A 23,826-nucleotide genomic window follows, 5' to 3' on the forward strand; every position below is an offset into this window, starting at 1 on the left:
AACCCTCAGAGTGGTTCTTCTTATTAATCTGCTATGAAAAGACGAAACAGATGCAGTGATTTTATTGAAATGTACACATACATGAATGGAAATACAGAAATGGAGTTTGAACGTCAATATTTGGTATGATCACCTTTATTCTTAGACTTCCTGAGGTCTCATACGTCAGTGTTTTTTTAAGCATCTTCAGGAATAGTTCTCCAGGCTTCTTGATGTTGGCTGCCTTTTGTCCTGTTCTCTGTCAAGATGATTCCACACTGCTTCAGTAATGTTGCAGCTCAGGGATCAGTAACATGCTGAAAACTGAAGCCAGTCCCAGTCAGATAGTTTTGCATGGTGGATCCAAACCTAATGGTACTTCGTATTTCTGCATTTGTAATTTCATAAATTTTGACAAGATTTCAACACCACTGGTGGAAATGCAGCCCCAAACCATGACTGAGCCGCCACCGTGTTTTACATTTGGCTGCAGACACTCACAGTTGCACCTCTCTCCTGAACTCCTCTGTACCTATTGTCACGGATTTTCACCCCAGTTCTTGTGTTATTTGGGATACCCCAGCTTCTTCTCCCGTTTCCTTTGCTGGATTGTTTCCGAATTCCTAAGGATGTGGCTTTCAGGTCCTATTAATCTGCTGTGGATATTTTTTTAGGTCTGCCACTCTTTTTGTCCTCCACTTGTCCATGTCCTCATTGACATCAGCTTGTAATAAAAGCAGAAAATCACTTTGGTATTCAAGTGATCAGTGTATTCTCTGTAAACCTTTGGCTCACAATCAGTACTTTTAATATATTTATATTATTAATTGAAACTTTGGCCATGTTTAAAGTATCCGGCTCAGTGTTTGCAGGCCAGTGTTGCCCTTAAATAAACGGTTCTCAAACTGCAGAGCAGGACTCAAAGCAGAGGCACGGCTGGTGGGACATGGATCATCTTCATACAGCAACTGCTTTTAGAGGTTACACAGCTGATCACCTGTCACTTTAACCCCAGCAACCTCTTCTGTCGCAGAAACCATCTGCATGTCCTCGTTTACCCTCTTCATCAGTGGTCCCCAACCTTTTTTGCACCTCGGACTGGTTTATTTCCAGCAAAATTTTCACAGACCGGCCTTTAAGGTGTTGCGGATAAATTCAACAAAATAAAACCAGTACCAAAAAAAAGAAAATGTATTCATAACATGTGGGAAAAGACCCAGGGAAACAGAGTTAACAGTAAAAATGATTTAATAAAAATAACGCTAAAAACCGATAAAAAAAATTTTTTCACACCCTAGCCTCAACTCTTGCGGCGCGGTACCAAACCGGCCCGTGGACCGGGGGTTGGGGACCGCTGGTCTACATCCCCCTGGTAAATCTACTATCCACCTCGTCTTTAAATTTGTCTTCAATCTGCTCAATCAGAGTCATCCCCTCTCATGTACTCATTCTCAGTCTTTGCCCATTTTGGTCACAAATGACGAAAATCTGAACATCTTCAACTCAGCCACCAGGACTCTCTTCATTGTCCATTGCTTCCGATAGTTGACCTGGGGTATTTAAACTCATCCACTTTCACTGCCTCTGCTCCTTACAGCTTCACTGTTACACCTCCCTCCATTCCATTCTTACTTTTACTAAAACTCATTTTGCATCTTTTTGTACTTTCAATAAATTCTTAGTAAGAAACCAAAAACAAACTTTTTTCCCTCCACAAAAATCACTTGATTAATAACAACAGTCAACATGGAACATTTGGGAAAAGCATATTTTTGACTTGTAAACTGATACATTGTGAATCATTTCTTACACCGAGGTCAGCAAGTGAGGATTCCCTGTTCATACCAGGCCATAAGAAACCCTGTTGTGTTTTTCATGCTGCACAAATATCAACACAAGTCAATCAGTTGCCTCGTCAATCTTTCAACCCATTTTCTTGCTAACATGATATTATAGAAAACAGACATCCAAGGAGATCCCAGTGTTTTTTTTAATATAGTTGGCAATCAAAGATGATTTTCCTTTGAATCATTATTTACACATAAGTATGTACAGTGGTCAAAGAGGAGCAGGAGGCTGTAGTCGCGCTGTGTGCGCATGCACCACAGAGGAGGACAAGGGTGGAGGAGGGCGGGGGTAGAAGTAGCTAGAGTTCATCCTTTCAAACAAATGTATGAATAAATCTAACAGCGGCTTATTTCACTCATCCATTCGACATCACCGGTATGTGTGCATAGCTCGGACATGGATTTGGCACGCACACACACACGCACGCACACAATAAATATACACACCCAGTATATAAACAATGCACTGACAATGTGCACTGGCTGATCCTCGTGTAAAAGTCTCATCTGATCACGTCCATGGACACAGAGCTACAGCGGAACAGAAATGCAACACACACGCGCGCGCACACACACACACACACACACACCACTACAATCGGAGCCTTTCGTGTCATTGCCGGGTTTATATTTGAGAGTTTCATTCTTATGTTTTCGTTTGAGTCAGAAAACATAAGGCTTTGTCTTTGTTAAAAATAAATAGAAGTTCTTTAGCACATCTATGTGCATTTTTGGAGACGTGAACATTTTAAAGATCTTTATACCCAAGAGTAGAAATACTAAAGCCTGTACTTAGAATCCTGTGCAGCACATTTAATCTATACTATGGAAAGAAGAGCAACACGTTCAGACATTTGAACAGGTAACCCGGGTTATTTTAGATTCGATTTGTTTTTTACTACTTCTTTGCATCAGCACAGATGGTGCGTTGGTCATTTTCAATAATAGCTCTACACTTTCATTTTTGGTGCCTCATGTGTGCTGGACTGACCTTTATCATGCTGAAATCATGTAGTAAACTTGGGAGATTATTATTATTTACCTCAGTACTAGGACAAAGGAGTCTGTTGGGATTATAAGATACGTCTCCAAAGACACATCAGAGTTCAATGACTCAAAAACAAGCAAAAATCTCAAATATTAAAAAAAAAAAAAAAGATGACTACTGAAGAGGCACACAACAGCTGGACACACTCAGTTGTTACAGTACTTGAGTAGATGGTCAAGGCGTACACACATCTAGGGCTTTGGTGCATCACGGGACAATCAGGAGTGTTTTTTTCCTTCTTCAGTTCGAAATAGTACGACAGGCACCGATCTCACTGATCAGTCCGTATATATATATATATTTATTTATTTATATATATATATTTATACCTATAAATCCATTCAATGAGCTATGTACAAAGTATGGCAAAGAAAAATCTTTATTTAAACTTAATCAGCAGATGTCATTGGCTCTTCACTGGCTAGTCCGTAACGTCTGCAGTGGGTTTCATGCTTAGGAGTGAGTCCATACCGACAACCTGCAGCCGCAGAAATGGACTCATGGACCCGAGTCGTCCCAGATTTAAAACAATCTCAGTAGAGTCCATCCAGGCCACAGGTTCAGTCCTACGTGAAGGTTGTTGGTGACGCTGTCACCAGGGTCATGTGGCATTGACCTCCATGATGTGGTCGTCAGTAGCTGGCAGCACCAGGACCTGGCATGCATGGCTGTGGTTGAACACCTGTCCAGGGCTGAAAGGCTCGAGTCGTGGCATGGCCACGCCTTTCTGCTGCTGGTCGCCGCTGCCCACAGAGTGGACGCTACCCCGGCTGCGGATGCTTGCTGTGTCTCCCTGATCATCCAGCGTCTTGTCCAGCAGGGATAGGCTGTCGTTCTCCACGCAACTGTCTGAAAGCGCCAAGGAATAAACAAGTTACTGATTGTCCAAATGACAAATAAGAAGAAGAAGAAAAGCATTTTGTACCGGAACGTTATTTCTAAGATCTGGGGATGAACTGCTAACAGGCCAGCAGATCAAACAGAGTGTGTAAAACACAAATCTATTAAAAAAATAAAAAAAAATAAAAATGAAAAAAATGAATCCTCTCCTTTTCAGTGTGAATGAAAACACGGTTCCACTGCAATCATTTGCTACATTTTAATGTGATGCTGCTTTTATGTTAAAATGATGAAACTATGCTAATGACACTGGTGTGAGTGGTGACACACTAACGGTGGTCAAATACAAGGCGGCATGGACTGTCATATTCAAACTTAGGAGCACCTTCTGAAAAACCCCACAGGAATCACCAGAGGGCGTCACCAATCCACACAATGTTCTGCATTGTGGCGTCACACAACACAAAGGTAATTCTAAGGTAAATAAAGCACAACCTGAGCAACTGCATGGAACAAACAAAGCAACTCCTAACTAGTGAGGCTGAGTAACTAATAAGCTGTGCTGCTACACACTCTGAACTTCCCTTATGAATAAACATCTACAAAGGCTTGAAGGTTTAGCAGGTCTCACCGGGGTCTGGCTGAATGGCCACTGCTGCAGTGTGAGGCAGGTACTTCAGCACTTTGATCTTGGGGAAGGGAAGGTGTCCAGCAAACAGAGGCATCACCTCGATCTGGACTTTGTGGGTGGCGTTGGCCGTCATTGGCATGAGCACCATCCCTGAACTCTTCCCACACACCGCCCAGTTACTGCTGCTGTCAGCCACTGTGGACATGCATGCAAACACAACTATTAAAATTGTTTCACATTATCGAAATCAAACAAAATCAAACAGACTATTTGTTGCCTTAAATTATTTTGCCTTGTTTGTGTCTGGCCATGTGCAAAAAGGAGTCTGAAGAATAGTTTGAAGAGATGGTTTTGCTTGGAGTGCCTGGCTCTTATACATATGCACATCTGAACAAAAGCAAGTCGATCTATAAAGTGATAAATCCACCGCTTCAGCTAATATCTTGGTATTTGTGAAAAGTGATATTAACTCTTACAGAACTACAGTTTTTGGCAAGCAGCTGATTTTAGGCACCAGCATTTCTACGTTGAGTGTTGTGTGAAATTAATGCCATTTTTATATTCTTCAGCCAAATATTCCTCTCAAATAACTGACCGGTCAACTAAAAATCTGATTTAATTAAAAAGAAGAAAAAAAAAAGACAGAAAGGGGAGCTGATAGCATACCTTCATACATGAGCTTGGTGGTTTTGGGGCCATCGGTCTCAGTCTTGCTGTCCTCTGCAATCTCTCCCTCTGCTGGTTCAGTCAGTCGTGTTATACACACCTCAAGTCCACAGAGGACGCCAGAGCGGCAGCGCTGCTCACCAGCAGGAGGGAAGATTTCTGCTTTCACGCTGTACAATGTCTGATGACATGAATTAGAGGTTATCAGTGGGTGGGAGAGTTAATGATAATGGCTAACTTAACTGCAACTAAACTCCTACAATGAGCCATCCATACAAAGTAGCCACTTGCAAACAGAATTTGCTCAGATGTTTTAAAAGTCTTGATATTTAACGTTCTGACAACACAATCACTGCTTCACTTACGCATTTAGATGAAAAGGACCTAAATCTGGAGTTTAAGTGGACTTACAGTGACTCTCTCAAGCTGGAACTGGTAGTGGAAAGGTTTGTAGGCAGAAATGTCTTGGCTGAGCGGAGAAAAGTTGGCAGAGAAAACACACTGGAGACAGGAGGGCAGGTCGTCCTTCCACCTCACCTCCCACAAGCAGAACACACTGTGCTTACAGCACAGAAGCTAGACACACAAAATACACACCAGACATCAGTGCGAGTCCATGGATGATGTAGCTCTGATGTTTCTAATCGACATCTAAGATGGAAAATGTATTATGACATTGTCTATCCTGATGTAAAAGGAATCTGAAAACACTCTGGGGCTCCGTCCACAATGACAAGAGGTTTCCAGACAAATTAACACCAAAATGCAAAATCAAGTATAAAATAAGCAAAACAGTGCACACAGCCTATAAAGCCATCTTTAACCCAAAATATTACAGAAGGCATTCACCATATTTTAAAACTGGTGTCATTATTTAAAATAAAGGAAGATGTTTGTTAGGCTTTTTACCCCTTTCTGCTCACCTGTTGTGTTTTAGTGTTAAGAGACTGGAGCTCCAGCGATGCGTGCTGCTTCTCTGTCAGCTTCACTTCTGCCAGCGCAAAGTTAACATCTGACACATTCTGCACACACACCTGGATGTACTTCCTGTGGGATCACGTCCAACAGGTCACAGGTCAGACAGGTTTGGAAAGGTAGTGGTAAAGACTGTTAATAAGTTAAATCTAAACTTTCATCTTTCCCAACAATAAAAACTAATTAAAAAGAGGAAGAGACTTGCCTGTTACCAGCAGAAAGCAAAGAGTGTTTGGTCTTGAAAGGGATGTAGAAGGTAAGGGCAAGCAGTGTGGAGTAGATCGACCACGGACAGTCGATAGACATCTGTGTACACACACAAGTTTACGTTTCTCAGACTATCAGCTATCTGGCAAATATGTATTTGGTTGATGACTAACAATCATATTCTTTACAATTTATGTCAGCTAACTATTTAAAATAGTCAATTGTTTATCTTAAAAAAGAAAGAAAAACAAAACTACAATATCTCTGGGCCCAAAGTGAGGTCATCAAATATCAAGTATAAAACCTTCACCACACAAAAACATCAATTCTAATGTGAAAGCATTAAAGTAGCAAACCCTCACGATAACTTAAAACATTTATTAGAATATTAGTCATTAATCATCTTATGGACAACTGATCGATTGATCACTAGAAAACATAATCCACACTATACACAGGTACCACCCACAGCTTGAAAACCAGTGATATGTAGCATGCTTCGTCACTCACATCTCCCCCACAGAAACATGTCTTGTGTCTCACCCTCTGATCGATGGCGGTCATCGGTGTGTCGGGATGACTGTAGCTCCGTGGTCGATGGCGGACCTCCCCATTAGTCAGCCTCTCATTGGCGGGCCGGTCAGCCCCGGACGGGATTATGCACAAAACCTCCAGCTGAAACTCCAGAGTGTGGTAGGGAGGGGCCGGAGGAAGGCTGATGCTCGTCACCTTTTCAGACGACTGAATGGACAAAGTGCTTTCACCCACCAACTCTGAACACAAGAGGGGGACAGAAAAGATGGCCGCGTGAAGCTTAGAGCTCCGTATCTATGAGTTTGTTTGTTTATGGGCACAACTCAGTTCTGAACCGAAACATGAACACCAAGATTCTGTGCAAACCCCACCCACCCACACAGCAGCACAGTGGAGATCCATATAGTTCAGACGACATCACTCAAATAACAGGTGAGATAATCTAAGCAGTTTGGCATGGAAAGAATGACAGCCGTAAAGTGGACTGTCAGGAAAGATCACTGCTCCAAATGACTATCTTAAAAGAATCATTTCTTATATTCAGTGTAGTTACTGACCAGAAGTAGGGCTACTGATTCGGGCGGTGCAGCTGGTGGAGGGCAGGATGGGCATTGTTTCTGTGTTGCTGAGCTGCAGGGCATCTCCTTTCTTCACAGTGTAGTGACCCGTCAGCAGAGTAAACTTCACCTTCTGAGGCAGACCAGCTAACAGTGGCTCTGAAAACACAGACACAACTACAGTGACGCACACATGCTGCGCTGGCTTATGGGTAAGTGGAATATTTATAGTCTGATCAGCTCAAACGAGCTGGTAAAACTTATTTAACTTTTTTTAAGCTATTGAGCTGTTAAAATTAAAAAAGTTAAAGTATTTTTCTGAACTAATCATTTATTAGAATTTATCAACCTCAAACTCTTTATGCTTATATGGTCATAATTACAGAAAACTATTAGAGAATTTAAGCTAATAAAGCTGCAAATAAACTCCAAGTGTAACAAACACAACAGCCCCAGACATGAAGAATCTGATTTTAATCAAAAAAAGTATTCAGACCTGAGAGAGGCTCCACGGTGAGCTGGGGCTCCTGAGAATAGACTTCATATTGGGCCGACGGGTAGATATGAGGCAGGATAAACTGCACCTCACCGACTGTGGCACACAGCTGACGAAGTGTGTAAGTACCTGGCTGTCCACTCTACAATGTAAACCAGAGGGACAAATGAGAGTGTGAGGGGGGAAAAGTTAAAGAGACATTTTATGACCGAAGGAAGGTCGCATCTTACTGGTGCCGTGAACGTGATGCTGTTGTTCCCAGGCTCTAATGTTACATCCTGCACCTTCAGCATTTGGGCTCCTTCCTTAATTCCAACAGTAGGGGGGCTGATACAGTTAGGCGTGTCTGGGGGTGAGTTGCTGTCATGACGACGCATGAGCAGGTGAGTGTTTTTACATATCACTCCTGTAGAGTTGAGAGAATTGTCCGAAGGACTCCTGTCCTGAATCTCATCCAGCTCTAATGAAGGCCCGGCGCCTGCGGAGGATGGAGGACCCGCTGATGAGTTACTCTGTCTAAACACTACTGTCCCTGGGTGCGTTCGTCTCTGAGCTCCCTTTGACCTCCCATGAGTCCCTCCATGATCCACCTCAAAGTGAATGCTGGCGACTAGTTGCTGGATGCGCACCGACACGGGCATCAAGCACCGCAGAGTGAGCTCCACCTGCAGGACAGCTCCAGAGTGCACCGAGGCTGCTGCTGGATGGAACTTTAACTGCGTGAGCTGTGCAAACACACCCATGCTGAGGGTAACTTTGTGAGCTGAGAGCAAGAAGAAGAAAAAAAGCACGTTAATGATGTGCACATTTTTGTAAATTATAAATACAACGTGGATTCCAGCTGATTGGGAGTTAAACAGAAGTGCTTACACTGGTCTCCAGACTTGCCAGTAAAGCTCAGAATTTCCTGACAAAAGTGTTTCCTCTCGTCCGTCGTCAGATTTACATCACCAGCCAACAAAGCACTGGTTTGTAAGTAGCTGTGGGGGGTTGTAAAGGAAACCAAATAATTCATTTCACTACTTCAAAAACAACTTTTGGAAGAACAAAGCAGGAACCCCTACTTTACCTTCAAGGCCAAACCGAACCAGACAAGGTTTCACATCATCAGCGGCTCAGCCTATTTTAACCCTGACTGATGACAATACTAGACTAACTTATAGAAGGTCATGTAAATATTTTGATGCCATAACAACCGACTTTATATTATAAAGAAACTAAAGGACATATTTTTAAAGTACTAACTTTGACCAGTGCAACCATTTTTATGAATAGGAAAGTAGGAAAGTAATAAATGTGCTTCAGTGTTTAGTACTGTGAAGTAATGTTAAATCTTGGCACCACTGTGATGTTTTAATATTTGCCCATTAATTAGTCTCATGGCTCTGAAGGATACTCTTCAGTTTTGCTCAGCAGCTTCTGACACTCAGCAACCTGTCTCCTGGTGTGAGTCACAGGGAGGCTCCACCCCTCTGACACGTATGACTTCAGAGCTTCCTGTAAGAAGGTTTCCGCCCGCTCAGGATCTCCCTTCCTCCTGTGTTACATAAAAAAGACATATAAACAAATCATCTTGTTCCTCTTCATTATAGAAAATGATAGAGATCATCATCATCATCATCATTATTATTATTATTATTGTCATCATCATAGATTTTTATATATTTGTGAAGAAATTCTTTTCTTTTTTTCCTTTTGTACACTGATAAAGTTATTTTGCAGGTTATAATGTATGAAATTGCATGCAAATACTGCCCACTCACTTATTCTCTATTGGCTGGCATGACATCAAATATGAGCCAGTAGCAGATGGACAGCCTATTTCTGGCATCATAAGTATTTGGTTTTTGACTATTAAGTTAGACCTCATATAGTTATGCTCAATATAATTAATGTCACTTAATTCCTCTCAATTATCTTCAGTCCTGTGTGGGTATTCATAGGCTCTAATTGGGAAACAGTTCTATAGTAGAAGCCTAATCAACCTGAAAAACTCAAACAGACCTGCCTATACCCTAATTAAACCAACAGCTTAACTCTTCCTTACATGTAGAACTCAGCCAGACTTTTTCCCACCAGTCTGGCAGACCGAAGCCGGCCGATGGCCTGGTACATTTCCATAGCAGCATGAGAAAGTTCCTGATGCAAGAAGGAGCCAACAAGGTGGTAGAAGAGAAAGATCATCAAATGAGCTGTTGCTGCTGAAGCTTTCAGGACATTACATCATTAAAAAAATGATGATTAAAAAAAAAATTGGATAACAGTTGAAAGAATGCGTCTTAACTTCCTTCTTAGTAAACCAATGAAATAAAATATCAAACTGTGGCAATATGTGTGGCTTACAAGATAGTGCCTTTCAAAAGCTTCGACAGACGACAAAGCTTCTTTCAGCTTTTTGTACGGGCTCTGCAAACTGTTGACTGTGGAGGAAGACAAAGGAGATTTTAAAAACACATGTGGTTATTTATTCCCTTTCAAATAAGAGAGGCAGTGAAGAGTAAAGTCTAACCCTGAGGGTTCAGGCACACCATGGTGACTTAAGAGAGCTGCCATAGATCAAAGAGGCACTGTGCCTGTGTGTGCTGCACTGCAGAGACTACAACTAATAGCCATGTTTTTGGGAACAGCCTGTACTTTTAATCTTAAAAAAAGTGACAAACTGAAAAAATAAATAAATAAATCAGGTGGTCATTACTGCCCAGCAAAGGTAGAATGTGAAAACTTACCAGTCTCAGGCCTCTCGTCCCCGAGCCCAGCCAGCAGATCTACAGTCCTGTTCAGGTCCTCAGAATTGGGTCCATTTTTTGACACTAAGCCACAGAGTTCCCCCAGAGACTTCAGCTGCAGAACGCAGAGAGAACACTCATTGGAAAAAGGCCATTTTATGTTCATAATACCTACTTCTTGGTGTTTAAATTATTACATAAAAGGTTAAGCGCATTTCTTCATTCGACAGAAATGGACTGCAAAGCAGTTTTGGAAAAATACAGACAAGTAACCTTTTTAGTGCTCTTGTATGTAGAAACTATTGGCAGGGGCGATGGCCTCCTACTAGGGCTGCCACGATTAGTCGACTAGTCACGATTACGTCGACGACTAATTTAAATATTCGATGCGTTGTTTGAGGCTTTGTAAGATCCCAAAAGACGCAGGAATAAGAACAGAAGATGGCAGCACTGCATGTACAAGGATGCCAGCTGCCGTTAAACCCCGAAGAAGAAGAAGTAGCTGTGTCCCAGAATCCATAGCGCCCTGCTCAGTTTCCAACAATGGTGGCAGCTAGTTAGTTTTAATGTTACTCTTATTATTCTTTCTGGGTCACAAAATAAACGTTTAACATATTTTCAGGCGAGAATGTAGCTGTGTAAACCTCAAACATCTGCTCAGTTTATCAAGACATCACATATTTTCAAAAGCGCTCCGACGTTTTCGGAGACGTCTGTTACCCACTAGCTCGATAGCGAGCCGGGGGCTAGGTCACTAGAGCCGTGAGAACACCGGACTCCCGGCAAATCATTTTCAAACCCACCGCCGTCTTTCGCTACTCAGGTTAAACACGAAATATGAGTCACTTAGATAATTTAAAAATGTTATTGTTTGGCTTTTTTAGTGTTTTATTTGTTCCTGAGTAAATCGGTTTGGCTGAGATTAAAGTTATAGTTTTTACACAGCTGAATAAAGTCAAGCAGACAATTGATTATCAGAAGTGTGAGATGCTCGAGAATATACTCCGGTGTCCTGTTATATTTTAGATAGCAAGGAGTTTATTAAATTTCACAGAAACAATCTGCAAATTTCATTAAAATTTAATAAACTATCATCTTGTCTTTATTTTTAGTTAGCACATACCTTAAACACTTAAAGCTGTAAGCTAATGATAGTTATATAAGAGCAGATGCTGCTGGTGCAATAAGCTGTACATTTTACGTCCAATGGATGATGATCTGATTAGTCGACTAATCGCAAAAATAATCGGTGACTAGTCGACTATCAAAATAATTGTTTGTGGCAGCCCTACCTCAGCCTCCTAGCAGATACACCTATGGTATCCATTTGAAGCATTTGTGAGCTACTGCATTTAAAAACCTGCTGCCCCGTAGGCTGGCGACCTTACCCCTTCAGCCTTTTTTAGGGCTGAGGGGTAAGGTCCAACAGATCTGTTGGAAGCTTAAAGGTGCTGCTAATGGGTTCCTTAAGTTATTAAAGCCCAAGCTTAAAAAAAGCAAGACTTTTGTTTTGTTTTTTTATTTTGTGTGTGGTACCTTGTCTGTAGCATACGCCCAGAGACCAACAGTATGGGAGCAGTTTGCAGCTAACTGGGCTGGATCACAGCAGCCCTCGATCCTGTGCAGAACCTCCAAGCAGCTGAGAAACACCCAACAGTCCAGGGCTCCCTCAAGGACCTGCACCTGAGTAACATAAGAAAGCATTTTAAGATAAGTAATGAAGTACATTTTGTAGAAAGAGAGGATGAAAGGCCACTCGTACCATTAGAAATGGTACGATCTGTGTTTATTACCTCCAGCAGGCGGAGCTCCTGTACACAGTTGTGGAGCAGCTCCAGCGCTCTCTGCGTGACCTCCCAGGGTCTCTGGAGGAAGATTAGTAAAGTGCACTGACGAGAGAACAGGTAGCTTCTCAGGTCTAAGAGACTGGCCTCTCCACGCTGGATGCTGTCCCTCTTCTCCATGTCAATGGGTCGCCGAAGCAACAAGCCACTCCAGTTACGCACTGGGGCGCAGAAGGAGCCGAGCCAGTTAGCAGTATCTGTGAAAGAAACGGATTAGCATGACCAAAAACAAAACTAGCGCGTACCTTTGAAAATGGAAACAAAAATGCAAACAGTGTTTCTTTTAATTAACAGAGACAAACTGAAACAAAAGCATAATAATGAGGTGATTACGTACCTCCCGCTCCAAAGTTAAGGACATACTGGGTAAAAAGAGCATCCAGCTCATCATACTGGACCAAGGCGTCCTCAAACTGCTGCAGCATTTCAAAAACAAAGGCCAGCTCCTCCTGCACGACACACATATAAGACAAAACTGGAAATCAACACTTGGTTCCTGTAACCTTCTAGGACAGAGTTCAAGGACAGGATAACACACAGGCCTACATTCTGGCGCTTCTTTCCATGTACCTGGACCATGAAGTATTCACAGAAGCTCCAGCCCGGCTGGGTGCGCTTCTCTCGTAGTGTGCGCATTTCATCTTCGAAGCGGCCCAGGTTCTTGGTGAAGGACATGAGGAGGAGAGTTCGCAGCTTTAGCAGCAAGGAATTCCAGGATTCCTGAGATCGAGATGAGTCCTTCAGAGGATCAGACAGAACTACACACCTGGATGAAAAGACAAAAGTCTTTCATAAGGAAGATTCAATCCACAAGGCAGCTTAGATTTAGCAAGCACTGATTACAGAAACTGCTTTGAGACAACATGTGAAAGAAAGCAATGAATTACTATTATTTCACTTTTTTAAATAAAAGTGAAAATGTTTTTAAATTAAGTGAATAAAATAATTAAAACATAAAGCAGTCTGTGGGTTTCTAATTGTGAAAATCATCCTAATAGTTCAGCTAAAATTGGCATTTGTAAAAGTTAAAATTTCAACTCAGACTCTTCATGTCATCCCTTTGGAAATCAGTAAACTGCAGCATCTAGAGAACCTCTACGATAGACTTTCAGAGAATGTCTCTAAATTCTAACATCGAGCACATTTACATCTGTTTTGTACATTGTAAGTGTAGAAATAACTTATAGTACACTTTCTCTCCCTAGACTGCATCACGCTCTGCATTCATCACTACCCACCGCTAGAGATTCACAAACTGTGTGTTTTGGGATAAAAAGAAAGGCTCTCATGACGTTTTTCAGAAACATAACATCAAACAATCGTTACAAAAATCAAATAATCATTTCAGACTTACACATCACATTTCAAATTACTCTGTAGAACAATTACCTTTGACAGTTACTCCAGAAAAAGAAGAAACTTGGGACTAATAAAGCATTGTAAAGGGAGTCAGTGTGTTACACATCGTCACGTCTTTCTAATTTCATCCAAATGAGTTTGTTTAGACAGGAGGAGCCTGCTAACCTGTCACTCTGCTTGTTGCAGAAGTCACTGCGGATCTTGTCCACAATGGATGAGCGAGGCAGGATGTTTGTCTTGTTCTTCTTCTTGGTATCATTGGTCTCCACCACAATGATGACCCAGTCTGATGAGCCGTGGGTCCTCAGGCTGTTCTGCCAGCGCATCATGTCCTCCTTCACGGAGCTCTTATACATTTCTGTATCCTACAATAAAGCACATCATTTTGCTTAGTCAGGCATTTTATGAAGACTTAGTACTGGCTGCCAAAATATGAAAGAAAACTGGTGCTGGTTTAAAAACAATTAGTCATCAACCCAGACATTGATGTGATTTAGTTCAAGTTATTTCATTTTTATAATGCAATTAATTACCTTTTTGCATAGTGGTATATATGCACATATGCCTGTTCAACTGCTTGTTAATGGAAATAACTACTCAGCCAATCACATGGCAGCAACTCAATACATTTAGACACGGTCAAGACAACCTGCTGAAGCATCACAATAGGGAAGAAAGGTGACTTCAGTGATGTTGAATGAGGCATGGTAGTGAACCTAGTGAAAGTGGGCTCTCTGGTTGATGCTAGAGGGCTGAATAGAATAGCCACAGAGTAACTCAAATAACCACTTATTAAAATCATGGTATGGAAAGCAGTTTGCTTAGAGAGACTAGAAAATAGACGACTGGAAAAATGCTGCCTGGTCTGCTGAGTCTCGATTGTTGCCAAGATTCAGATACTAGTCTGTGGCAACAACACAAAAACACAGATCCGTCCTGCTTTGTTTAGGCTGGTAATGGTATAACGGTGTGGGGGGTGTCTTCTGAAACACTTTGGGCCCCTAATCATTGTGTAAATGCCACAGGCTGCCTGAGTATTGTTGCCAACCATCTCTATCCCTATGTAAGCACACTGTACAGTCTTCTGATGCTTGCAACAGGATAGCACACCAGGTCACAAAACTTGAACTGGTTTTGGAACTTTACAATTTGTTCACTCCACAGTCACCAGATCTCAATCCAATAGAGCACCTTTGGGATGTGGATGGAACGGGAGATTCGCATCACGGCAGCCAACAAATCTGCAGCAACTGTGTGACACTATCATGCCAATATTCCAGAGTATTAGCAAGGTGTACCTGGGAAATATACAACATCCACACAACTGCAAATAGCTCATTTCTTTGCACATGTTTTGGCTTGAGTATCATCACAGTGCACTATATACCTGCGGTTTATTCCATCCTAGACGTTGGCCAATTTTTTGCCAACACCACACCACAGCAGTACAAACATATTAATTTTATTACAGCTGTACTTTACATAATCAGGATCAATAAAATTTTAACTCATCAGATTGTAACTAAAGAGCAAATGAAGAAAAACATGCTTCCTCTTTAAGAGCATTTTGTACCCAGTGAGAATATTTCAACATCAAAGCATATCAGGAAACTGAAACTACAGAAAGAATGCTGGCCAGCGAGTTCATATTGACAATAACTAAACCTCTGTATCTGTGGGGTACTGATGTGGTGTTGTGACTGGGATTTGCCAAGTGGCTTGCTCTAAATGAATCCCGCTCGAGGGTGGTGTTTGTTTTAAATTGGCTGGAAATGAGAAGAGGTGGGCTATAATATGATTAGTCAGTTATTATATAACAGTCACCCGCCAGAAAGAAAAAACTGAAGTCCTGGTATTACACAATGTTTTGGAAGTTAACTTTTAGTCAGTCAGGACCTAGTTGTCCTAAAGTGACACAAGTTACCAGAAAATAACTTCATCTTTATGATGTTTTATTCATTTATAAATAAATAAAAAAGGTTTTCTTTCTTTTAAAATGTAGCTATGGGATTCCCATATATTCCCTTTTCAATTATAGTGGCAGATTACTTCAGCCTGACAGTCCTGTGACTGAAGAGGCTGACCTCACTAGACAAGAATGGCACTGCCTCCAACAGTCGGCTAATTGCTTGGCAGTTTTGTCATCCCACAAGCTGAGTGTGAACAATTTTATTTAAGCCGCAAAGTAAAGCCTGCATTTTACATTACTCGCTTACAAAATGCAGATGTCTAATGTGCAGGAGGACACGCAGTACTTAGCCAGCATCCTCATTACCTCCATATTCAGCTTTGTTTCACTTGTTAGAACTTAGTTCTTCTTTCAAACAAACAAACAAGCAAACAAAATAAGCTTTTGAAAGTGTACTGCTTCTGTGTTTGGTTTCTGTACTAATAGTGACAAAGTGACTCAAGGAAACTGCAAAAGAAGCACCTTGGGGTTTAAAAAGCCTTTGTTTCTTTACTTAAACAAATTAAGCAATTCCATTCATGTGGTGTGTGCGTGTGCTTGGACAGCAGCAAGTTGAATATCACATACATTATTCAACTTTTCATTAAGAGCTGAGCACCTTTGCAAGCATGACGCTTTGAGGAAAACCACTACAGTTCTGGGACACGGAATTAAGAAATGCTCTCAAATCAAAAGACCTTGCTCTTGAATAAAGATGGGACTAAACTCACACACACTTTGCAAAGCTGTTTGTCAAGGAGGCATTGGTTTGCTTGCTTTTACAAATAAGAAAGCATTCAAGTTTTACAAAGGCAGTCTTTAATGCAGGTATACTACACCCACAGTCCTTAGGAAATGTCATGAGTCATGAGCTGATGACTGCACTTCCTTAAACTAACCAACTGCTCAGTCAGCACCAGCAGCAGGTTCCTGCTTCTCTTGTTTTTCTCCCATCTGCTTTTGCTTTTGTCAAGTTCAGTTTAGCCTGGCTGCGGATGAGCGAAAGCCATCCGTGTAATAACAGATAATTGCTGAGAAAGGCTCTGCAAACGAGATACACTTGATGATGGGTTGTTCAAAGCTTTGTGTTTATATGGAAAACAACATACATGTGCCTGTCAGCCTTGATGGACGTCACATTTCCATATCTTGCACTCAGCCACCTTTCACCTCTTTTAAAAAGACCCACCTTTGAAAGTGTTCCCGCTGCATTGGTTTCTTCACAAACTGCTGGTAACGTGATCACATAGCCACTTCTATTTTAACTCGCAGTTAAGACCCAGAGCTGCAATATTCACCTGAACGACAGGTGTGGAATACCGCCACATCAGCACTGACATACGAAGACAATAAGTGAAAACCAGAAGCAAAGACATAAGACCAAGTGTCATGTCGGTCTAACTTCTGTACTGATACACAATTGTATGCTCACGTCTTCAACACAACTCAAGTGCAGTAGAACAGTACGCTACGTTATAAAAATAGTGATGTGCGTGACCGGCAGAAGCAACACAAAAGCAGCAGCTTATGCCAGAAGATGCAACATCAGTTTTGTTGCACAGCATCATGCGAAAGGGGATGAACAGTGAGCATAAAAGTATAAACACAACACTCATCCAGGCAGTCACATCCATCTTTAAACACGCATGGATTAAACAAACTCTGCTTTATTACGACTCGACTACTCTCACTTCCTGTACAAAATGTGCCAACACCTTTCCAAATTTCTCTTGAACAGCACCAAGTCTTTATCTCTCTGTCAGACAGCTATTTGATAAAGGCGAGTTTATGGAGCTTTGAATCAACCTAAGGACCCCCCCAAAGACAGGCTAGAGAATACATGCTCAACCTGATCTGACAAGCAGAGCGAAATAAGATTGTGTATCTGTGTGTGCTTTGTACTCACACAGCAGTCAGTCCAGTAGATGTGGAGGAAGGGGAAGGTGAGAAGAGCCTTGTTGCCCTCCTTTGGGAGCAACTCCTCTTTAAACTGGACAAAATTAGCTTCAAGGAGGATCATTTTTGGTGCACGGCCATAAGTCCTGCACAAAAATGAAAGCAGAGCATCAGTATACAAACACAAGTTTACAATGACTACAGTTTATAGCACAAAATGTCATCTTTCTATCGAATGGATTCTTTTGCCATAAACCCAACCTAATAAACTCTAAAATATCCATGAAGACAGAGCATCATATCTTTAACTGTATCACCAGTAGAATCTGTCTTACTGATGTAATATGTACCTCACACTGTCTTTTCAAATATATCAGGAGGAAACAGAAGCAGTATCTTAGAAATGGTATTACTACACGCAAGTTTCCATTTTGTCCTCAGAATTGTTGATGTGTTTTCTGTTGGATGAAGATAAATGCTGCTTTGTTAACTTCCTGTTATAACAAAATGGGAAAATTAGATCAAGGATGTAAAAAGCCGCCCATCTTCACTCAATGTGGTTACCGTCACCACAAACAGATGGATAAACTGATTCTGGCCGAAGTCATAACGATAACAAAACCCTGAAGTGTTATATCCACGCAGTGCAGATAACAGCTCAGAAAAGACCATCAGAAGCTCTGCTTGCTATGCCAGCTCATAATATTTTTAATACACAACAATATTCACTTTGCTTTCAAATGAAACATCATGTCTCAGAGAGAATTACATTATCAGTATTCCAGTCATTAAGGCAACTCTGGCGATTAATAATAAACCATCCAATATTACTAAGTACACCTCTGAGATCACGTTAATGTCTAACCTTGTGTTTTTCTGTTGCTACACTTCATGCTCAGCCAAATCAACCAGTTTTTGTCTTTACTGCAGTTTAGCTGCACCTGTAAATGTCATTTATGGTTTGTGATGAACGGACCTCCTACTTCCTCTTTTAATTCTTTACACCTTTGCTTCCTCTAGAACGTCTCTCATTGTGCTCTGCTCCTGAGGTTTTTCTGTGTGATCAATAAATGTAATACAAATGTATTGTGTTGTTGGTGAAACACTGACCTGTGAAATTTGAAAGAAGAAGAAAAACAAACTCACCTCCTCCACTCCATTGGCTCTCTGGGAAGCTGTTGAGCCAATGAGGTATAAAGAGAAGTAAACAAGGCCTGATCTCCAGCACCTGAGACAAAAACAGGAAGACAAGGTGGGTTAAAAATTAGGTCATCGCAAAAAAAAAAAAAATGCAATAGTTCAAGGGGTGGTAATGGAATATTGTTGTTAAAAAAAATTGTTTTTCTCATGTCTTCTTGACAATAACAGTTTCCCCGACCAGCATAAAAGGATGTCACACCTGAGTTAAAACAGAGTGAGCAGAGGCCTTATCCAGGTAACTTCAGGGTTAATCTTTCATTTTCTGTTCTACGAAGATGATTCACTTCTTATTAGGGTAAATGGCCAAGGTAACCTATGATGTGACCCAACCTGTTCCAGATTAGAGATCAACAAGTATGAAATCAACCAACCTTCTCCGCAGAAAATAGCGTCACTATTCCTGGATGCTCCCTGGGTGGGAACAGTACAAGGGTGTAATATCTTTATGTTTCCCTGATTAGAATCAATAATCAATAATATAGATGTTTAGATGCTTTATTCTTTGATTCTTGTTTTCTGTTGGCAGCAAACAATTTTACAATAATCAGTGTACAACAAGCATTAATATCTGATCCTAAAACAGGACACCTACACTGTGCTTGCCGCCCGTATCAAATGTGCTTGTATAAAGTCTGAATTCTGTCTCTGTGTTTAACCTTTACTCTCAAACCCTTAAACAGCACAGACTCTGCATCTGAGAATAAAAACTAAATGCAGTTACTAGAACACGGAACACACATCAAGAACACCTGCTCAATAAATCAACTTAATTTCACTTTGATCTCCGACAAACTGAAGTGATTTCCACGTCTCCTTTATCAGCCTGTAATCTTTAATGTTTAAACTGGTCCAGTTTAAAGTTTCAGCGCTCTAATATGCAGCCACCAACAGCAGCGCTGAGAGCGCGCTTAAGGATAAACTTATTAACTGGAACTAAAATCTGGATTTCATCTTTTCTTCCTTTTTTACAACAGTCTTGCATTTTACTGTTATATTTCTGTTCTGAACAACTTGATAACATTTCTGTTGTACCTGTCATAGGGATCATTCTGGGTGGTAGAAAAGTCACATGATTCATCAAACACCTCCTTGTCAGATGCTGCCAACGCCACTTTGATGTGAACACACAACATTGACCGAAAAAAATAAGAATTGGGAACAAAATGCAAAGTGAATTCTTTTTTGTATGAAAATATCAGAAATGGAGTAAACAATCACTGCACAATGTGACAAATGGTTTTTAACTCTAAACACCTTCAGAATCTGCAATAAAACCTCACCAGATGCAAAGACAGTCAAGCTGTGATGACACTTTAATTTAGGGAAAATGTTGTCAAAGTTTTCGTCGGGCTAGTCTGGCAGCATCAACCTCCTGCACTGCACTCTTCTTCTATATCTGCTGCCTCCTGTTTAACAGCCCTCTGGGTCTAAATGATGTCAAGGTTTCCAGAATAAAGCCTCCTCTGCTTCCACAACATCATTCTTGGGATTTCTACTTCTTTTTTTATATTTAAAGCTGTCCAGGAGGCAACTGTACACAGCTCCAGACTAGACTATTAAACTACACAATATTAGGAGCACAAATAGATTTTTTTAAACCCCTACTTCTCTCTTTTCTGCACAGCAAACGCATGCTTCCAAAAAGCAATAGAAATACCCTTGTATTGTAACTGATTGCTATGTCCTAGCACAAGTGCTACTGTTGTGACAGAGATTTCTAGCCATCTACAGCTTATCATTAAACAAAAAGTAAAAGAAAAAAGAATTCATTACAAAGCACATTCACTTTTATTCTAAAGACAGAGCTACTCAAGCTAAGATATTTACACAACCAAAGTTTAACACTGTCAATCCTTTCTTTCATCACGGTGTCATCTGTAAATACAGTCTGGACTAGCCTTCACAGTCGCAGTCATTATATTCCCACACATGGCTCAACATCCGTAAAAGATTCAACTGACAGAAAGCAGAAAAAACTACAGATCAATCACTGGTAGTAAAGAAAGCACATACCTAAAGCCAGGGATTTGAGTTAAACAGTCTATTTTTCTATGCAGTGCCAGTTGCTATAATAGAGCACATGATCAGCAATGCAAAAATAAAAGTGCAAAAACACGCATGCATCAGCACCTGTTATCACAGTGCACTGCCCTACACAGAGCCAGAATCAGCCATTGCTATTGGAAAAACAAACATCTGATTTCTTTTGCTACATGACTCGTTGTTCACGCCCCACCTGCGATTACAAAAAATAAATAAATAAATAAAAGAGTCCCTCTCACTCCTGCTGATACTGCTTTGATACAGACCAGGGTAGAAAACTACAAAAAGAGTTGTGACTGTGACTATGACATAATGGTTCAGACATGCAGCTTTTAATTTAAGGCTCCTCTTCCATATGCCTCCTACACTCCGTGAATCCACTTTTACCAGCGCGGACTGGTAGAGTCACCACTCCTGCAGAACAATGGTGTCCAATTTTAGAAATTATCAAGCTGTCATTCAAGGTAGATGTGTGGGTTTTGATGAACAGTGACTAGCACTTGTTTAAAGCTACACTGCAAACAGGCCACAGCCAGTGAACCAGTGTGAAACCATGTTTTCTTTGAATACACTTGAAAAGTAAAAGGAAACCACATGGTTTATGAAACAAAATGTAACCAAATATCCCAAAAGGTCAGCACTTCAACCTCAACGTCAGGTCAATTTGACTCTTTTGTGGCAGTCCTCGATGTCGCCAGCAGTTGTCCATCAGACTAGAGATGGGGATAATAGTTACTGCTTTTTCTGCGGGGTGTGAACAGGAGGACCAGTCTAACCACCACTGGCAGCAGGTGGAGAACTGGTTCATGTATCACCATACCCTCCACATTCTGACCACACCAGAACATATGCATGTGGATCTTGTTCACCCTAACAGTGCCACAAATATCAGTCAATTCTGCCGTTTCCTTTGCATAAGTGCCTAATACACTGAGTGAGGTACATTTGCAAAAGCACTCCTTAAATCGCTTTTAAACACACTATTTAAACTTCACTTTTCCACATCCAGCGTTAATATTTTTTTTCTTTTAGATCTTTTCCTAAGCTTTATCAAACAGTTTCAGTCATTAAAACTAACTAAAAAGGTTTTGTTGCCTCTGCCCAAATAAAACCAAAATAAATACCAAGTGAAAAACAAAATTCAAAGCACTGAGGACACAAAGAGGTTAACCTAACTATTGTATCAAATACTAAAATCTGTACGACTTCAATAATGTGCCTGTACCGTCATCACAGTGACAAAATGTGAACTGGTCATTCTAACAGTTCATGTCTTCCTGTATACTCTGTAATTTGGTCAATTTAGCACAAACAATTCAGATTTGTTGTTCTAATCTGAAAGCGCCATATTTAACTGTTGAAGTTCAGCATTTTATCACCCACACTGGGATACTGCAGTTGTTTGTGTTAGCTCAACAGTTCTTGATATACCCAGTGCAATGCAAACAATAATGAACTTTGGATGTTCACAAAAGCTGCTATTGAAGCTGCAAAGCAAACTGATGATCCTTGCATTGGGTTAGCTGCTCTCACACACTTGGCACATTGCTGCTCATCTACTACATAGACATACTCTGATGTATCCCTCCTCATCGCTAAATGTTGCTGAGCGAATCAATGTTTCATCATATGTTAATTCTGCTATCATCAAGAACACAACCACACACTATTTGAGTGGCATAAGCTCTGTGTAAATCAATGATCACACGGCCAGAGTAAACCAGAGTGTAACCCGAGGTCTCCACTTATGCACAATTACAATCACACAAACGACACACAAACTGCGTTTTCAGTATCCAACTTGAGACAGTAAGTAATTTACACAGAAACCCTGACAATAAATCCTGCAACAGTAGGGTGTCATTTTCATTTCATATTACATTTACTGTTAAGAGCATTACAATCTCTAAGGCCTTAACTTCATATTTTATATCTGTAAAAGGACCTATTACTACAGAATGCAACCGTCTAGTGTAGGACACACGATAACCCGTATGGAACGACAAGGGACCACTATATCCACACTCTGAGATCTACCTGCGATTTCGCTTGTGAACCCCAATGTCTGAACGTCAAAGTGCGCCACCAATGATTTTCATTCATAGTCCCATTTCCTAGAGCCTCTATCTACTCTTATACTTGCGAAACATACATACTGCGAAATCAGATGAAGCTGGCACCCACCACCATTGTCGCTCCCTAAAATAATAACCCCACCAATGAAGCTTCTACCACACTCCACGGGATTTATGAATGGCAAACCGAGCCCAGCTCTCACTCTTCACTGTGGCAGCTACTTTTCGAGGTCCCGACAGGGAAAACTGTGGCTGTATAGCAAGGAACAATATGATACCCCACTAAAACTGCAGCACCTGTCCGTGACGTTCTATCGTTAGCTGGGCCTGTTAATCAGTGCAGCTAGCTAAGAGACCGTCTTTCCTGAGAACATTTAACACGAACACGGCGCAGTATGCACGTCTAAAAATATTACAGCCTAACAGTTTGGAAATAAGCCATCCCCAATTGCTATACACATAAGCAGCGACTACAAATTGGTTATTGTAAGGGTGACAGCTAGCTTAGCCAAAATAAGCTAATGAATGCAGCTAGCAGGGCTAGCTGTCAAGACCATAAAAAATAAAAGAGTGAACGTCTCCGTTTAACAAACACTCACATGTTACAATCGGCTTGTTTTCCATGGTATAGATGATTGGCTTTTCCTCTTGACCCGCCATATGTGTTAGCGATAGCACTCCATGAAAATGACATACAAACAGTGCTTTATTATTAGTAAGTGCTTATGTATGCAGTTGTGTTGAATCGATGGGGCCTGTGTCCCCACTGCGCTTCCGGGAAGTACGTAAGCCGTGCGTAATTAAAGGGCCAGCAGGCGCTTTTCGCATGGGGGATATAAATGACAGGTTTGTCAGGAAGCCAGCATTTTTCTGTGGTGTGCTGTGCACCAATTTAAAGATGTGCGTGTGTTCTAAAATTATGAGGATGAGGATTGGAAAACTCCGTTGCGGTTTC

The 23,826-nt window shown here is 41.1% G+C and overlaps 1 protein-coding gene across 4 annotated transcripts; it reads right to left on the reverse strand.

Annotated features, from left to right (window-relative positions):
* Positions 1-1,951: 1,951 nt before the first annotated feature.
* Positions 1,952-23,628, reverse strand: trappc10 (trafficking protein particle complex subunit 10). Of its 4 annotated transcripts, none has more exons than XM_026144767.2 (23): positions 23,471-23,628; positions 18,700-18,781; positions 17,564-17,699; positions 13,875-14,074; positions 12,921-13,116; positions 12,688-12,799; positions 12,300-12,547; positions 12,043-12,189; positions 10,507-10,621; positions 10,124-10,200; positions 9,828-9,919; positions 9,177-9,317; positions 8,651-8,760; positions 8,011-8,543; positions 7,781-7,922; positions 7,285-7,443; positions 6,737-6,966; positions 6,192-6,292; positions 5,935-6,058; positions 5,423-5,587; positions 5,012-5,192; positions 4,346-4,540; positions 1,952-3,723 (listed from the first exon to the last, which is right to left on the reverse strand). In XM_026144767.2, the coding sequence occupies exons 1-23, from the start codon at positions 23,529-23,531 to the stop codon at positions 3,476-3,478; spliced, it is 3,795 nt and encodes a 1,264-aa protein (XP_026000552.1). In that variant the 5' UTR covers positions 23,532-23,628; the 3' UTR covers positions 1,952-3,475. The 4 variants fall into 4 exon arrangements, with proteins under 4 accessions (XP_026000552.1, XP_080146490.1, XP_080146488.1 ...); XM_080290364.1 differs by having other exon boundaries at positions 5,935-6,054; positions 6,188-6,292; XM_080290362.1 differs by lacking the exon at positions 23,471-23,628 and having other exon boundaries at positions 18,700-19,133.
* Between the last annotated feature and the right edge of the window lie 198 nt (positions 23,629-23,826).

Source organism: Astatotilapia calliptera, chromosome 16 (assembly GCF_964374335.1).
Source record: "Astatotilapia calliptera chromosome 16, fAstCal68.1, whole genome shotgun sequence".
NCBI classification, from domain to species: Eukaryota; Metazoa; Chordata; class Actinopteri; order Cichliformes; family Cichlidae; genus Astatotilapia; species Astatotilapia calliptera.

Coding starts and splice junctions, on each gene's coding strand:
- trappc10 (XM_080290362.1), bottom strand. CDS start 18,902: ATGAGAAAAACAATTTTTTTTAACAACAATATTCCATTACCACCCCTT. Junction 9,920..10,123: donor CTTTTGAAAGGCACTATCTT/GTAAGCCACACA, acceptor TTCTTGCATCAG/GAACTTTCTCATGCTGCTAT. Junction 5,193..5,422: donor TCCAGCTTGAGAGAGTCACT/GTAAGTCCACTT, acceptor TCATGTCATCAG/ACATTGTACAGCGTGAAAGC.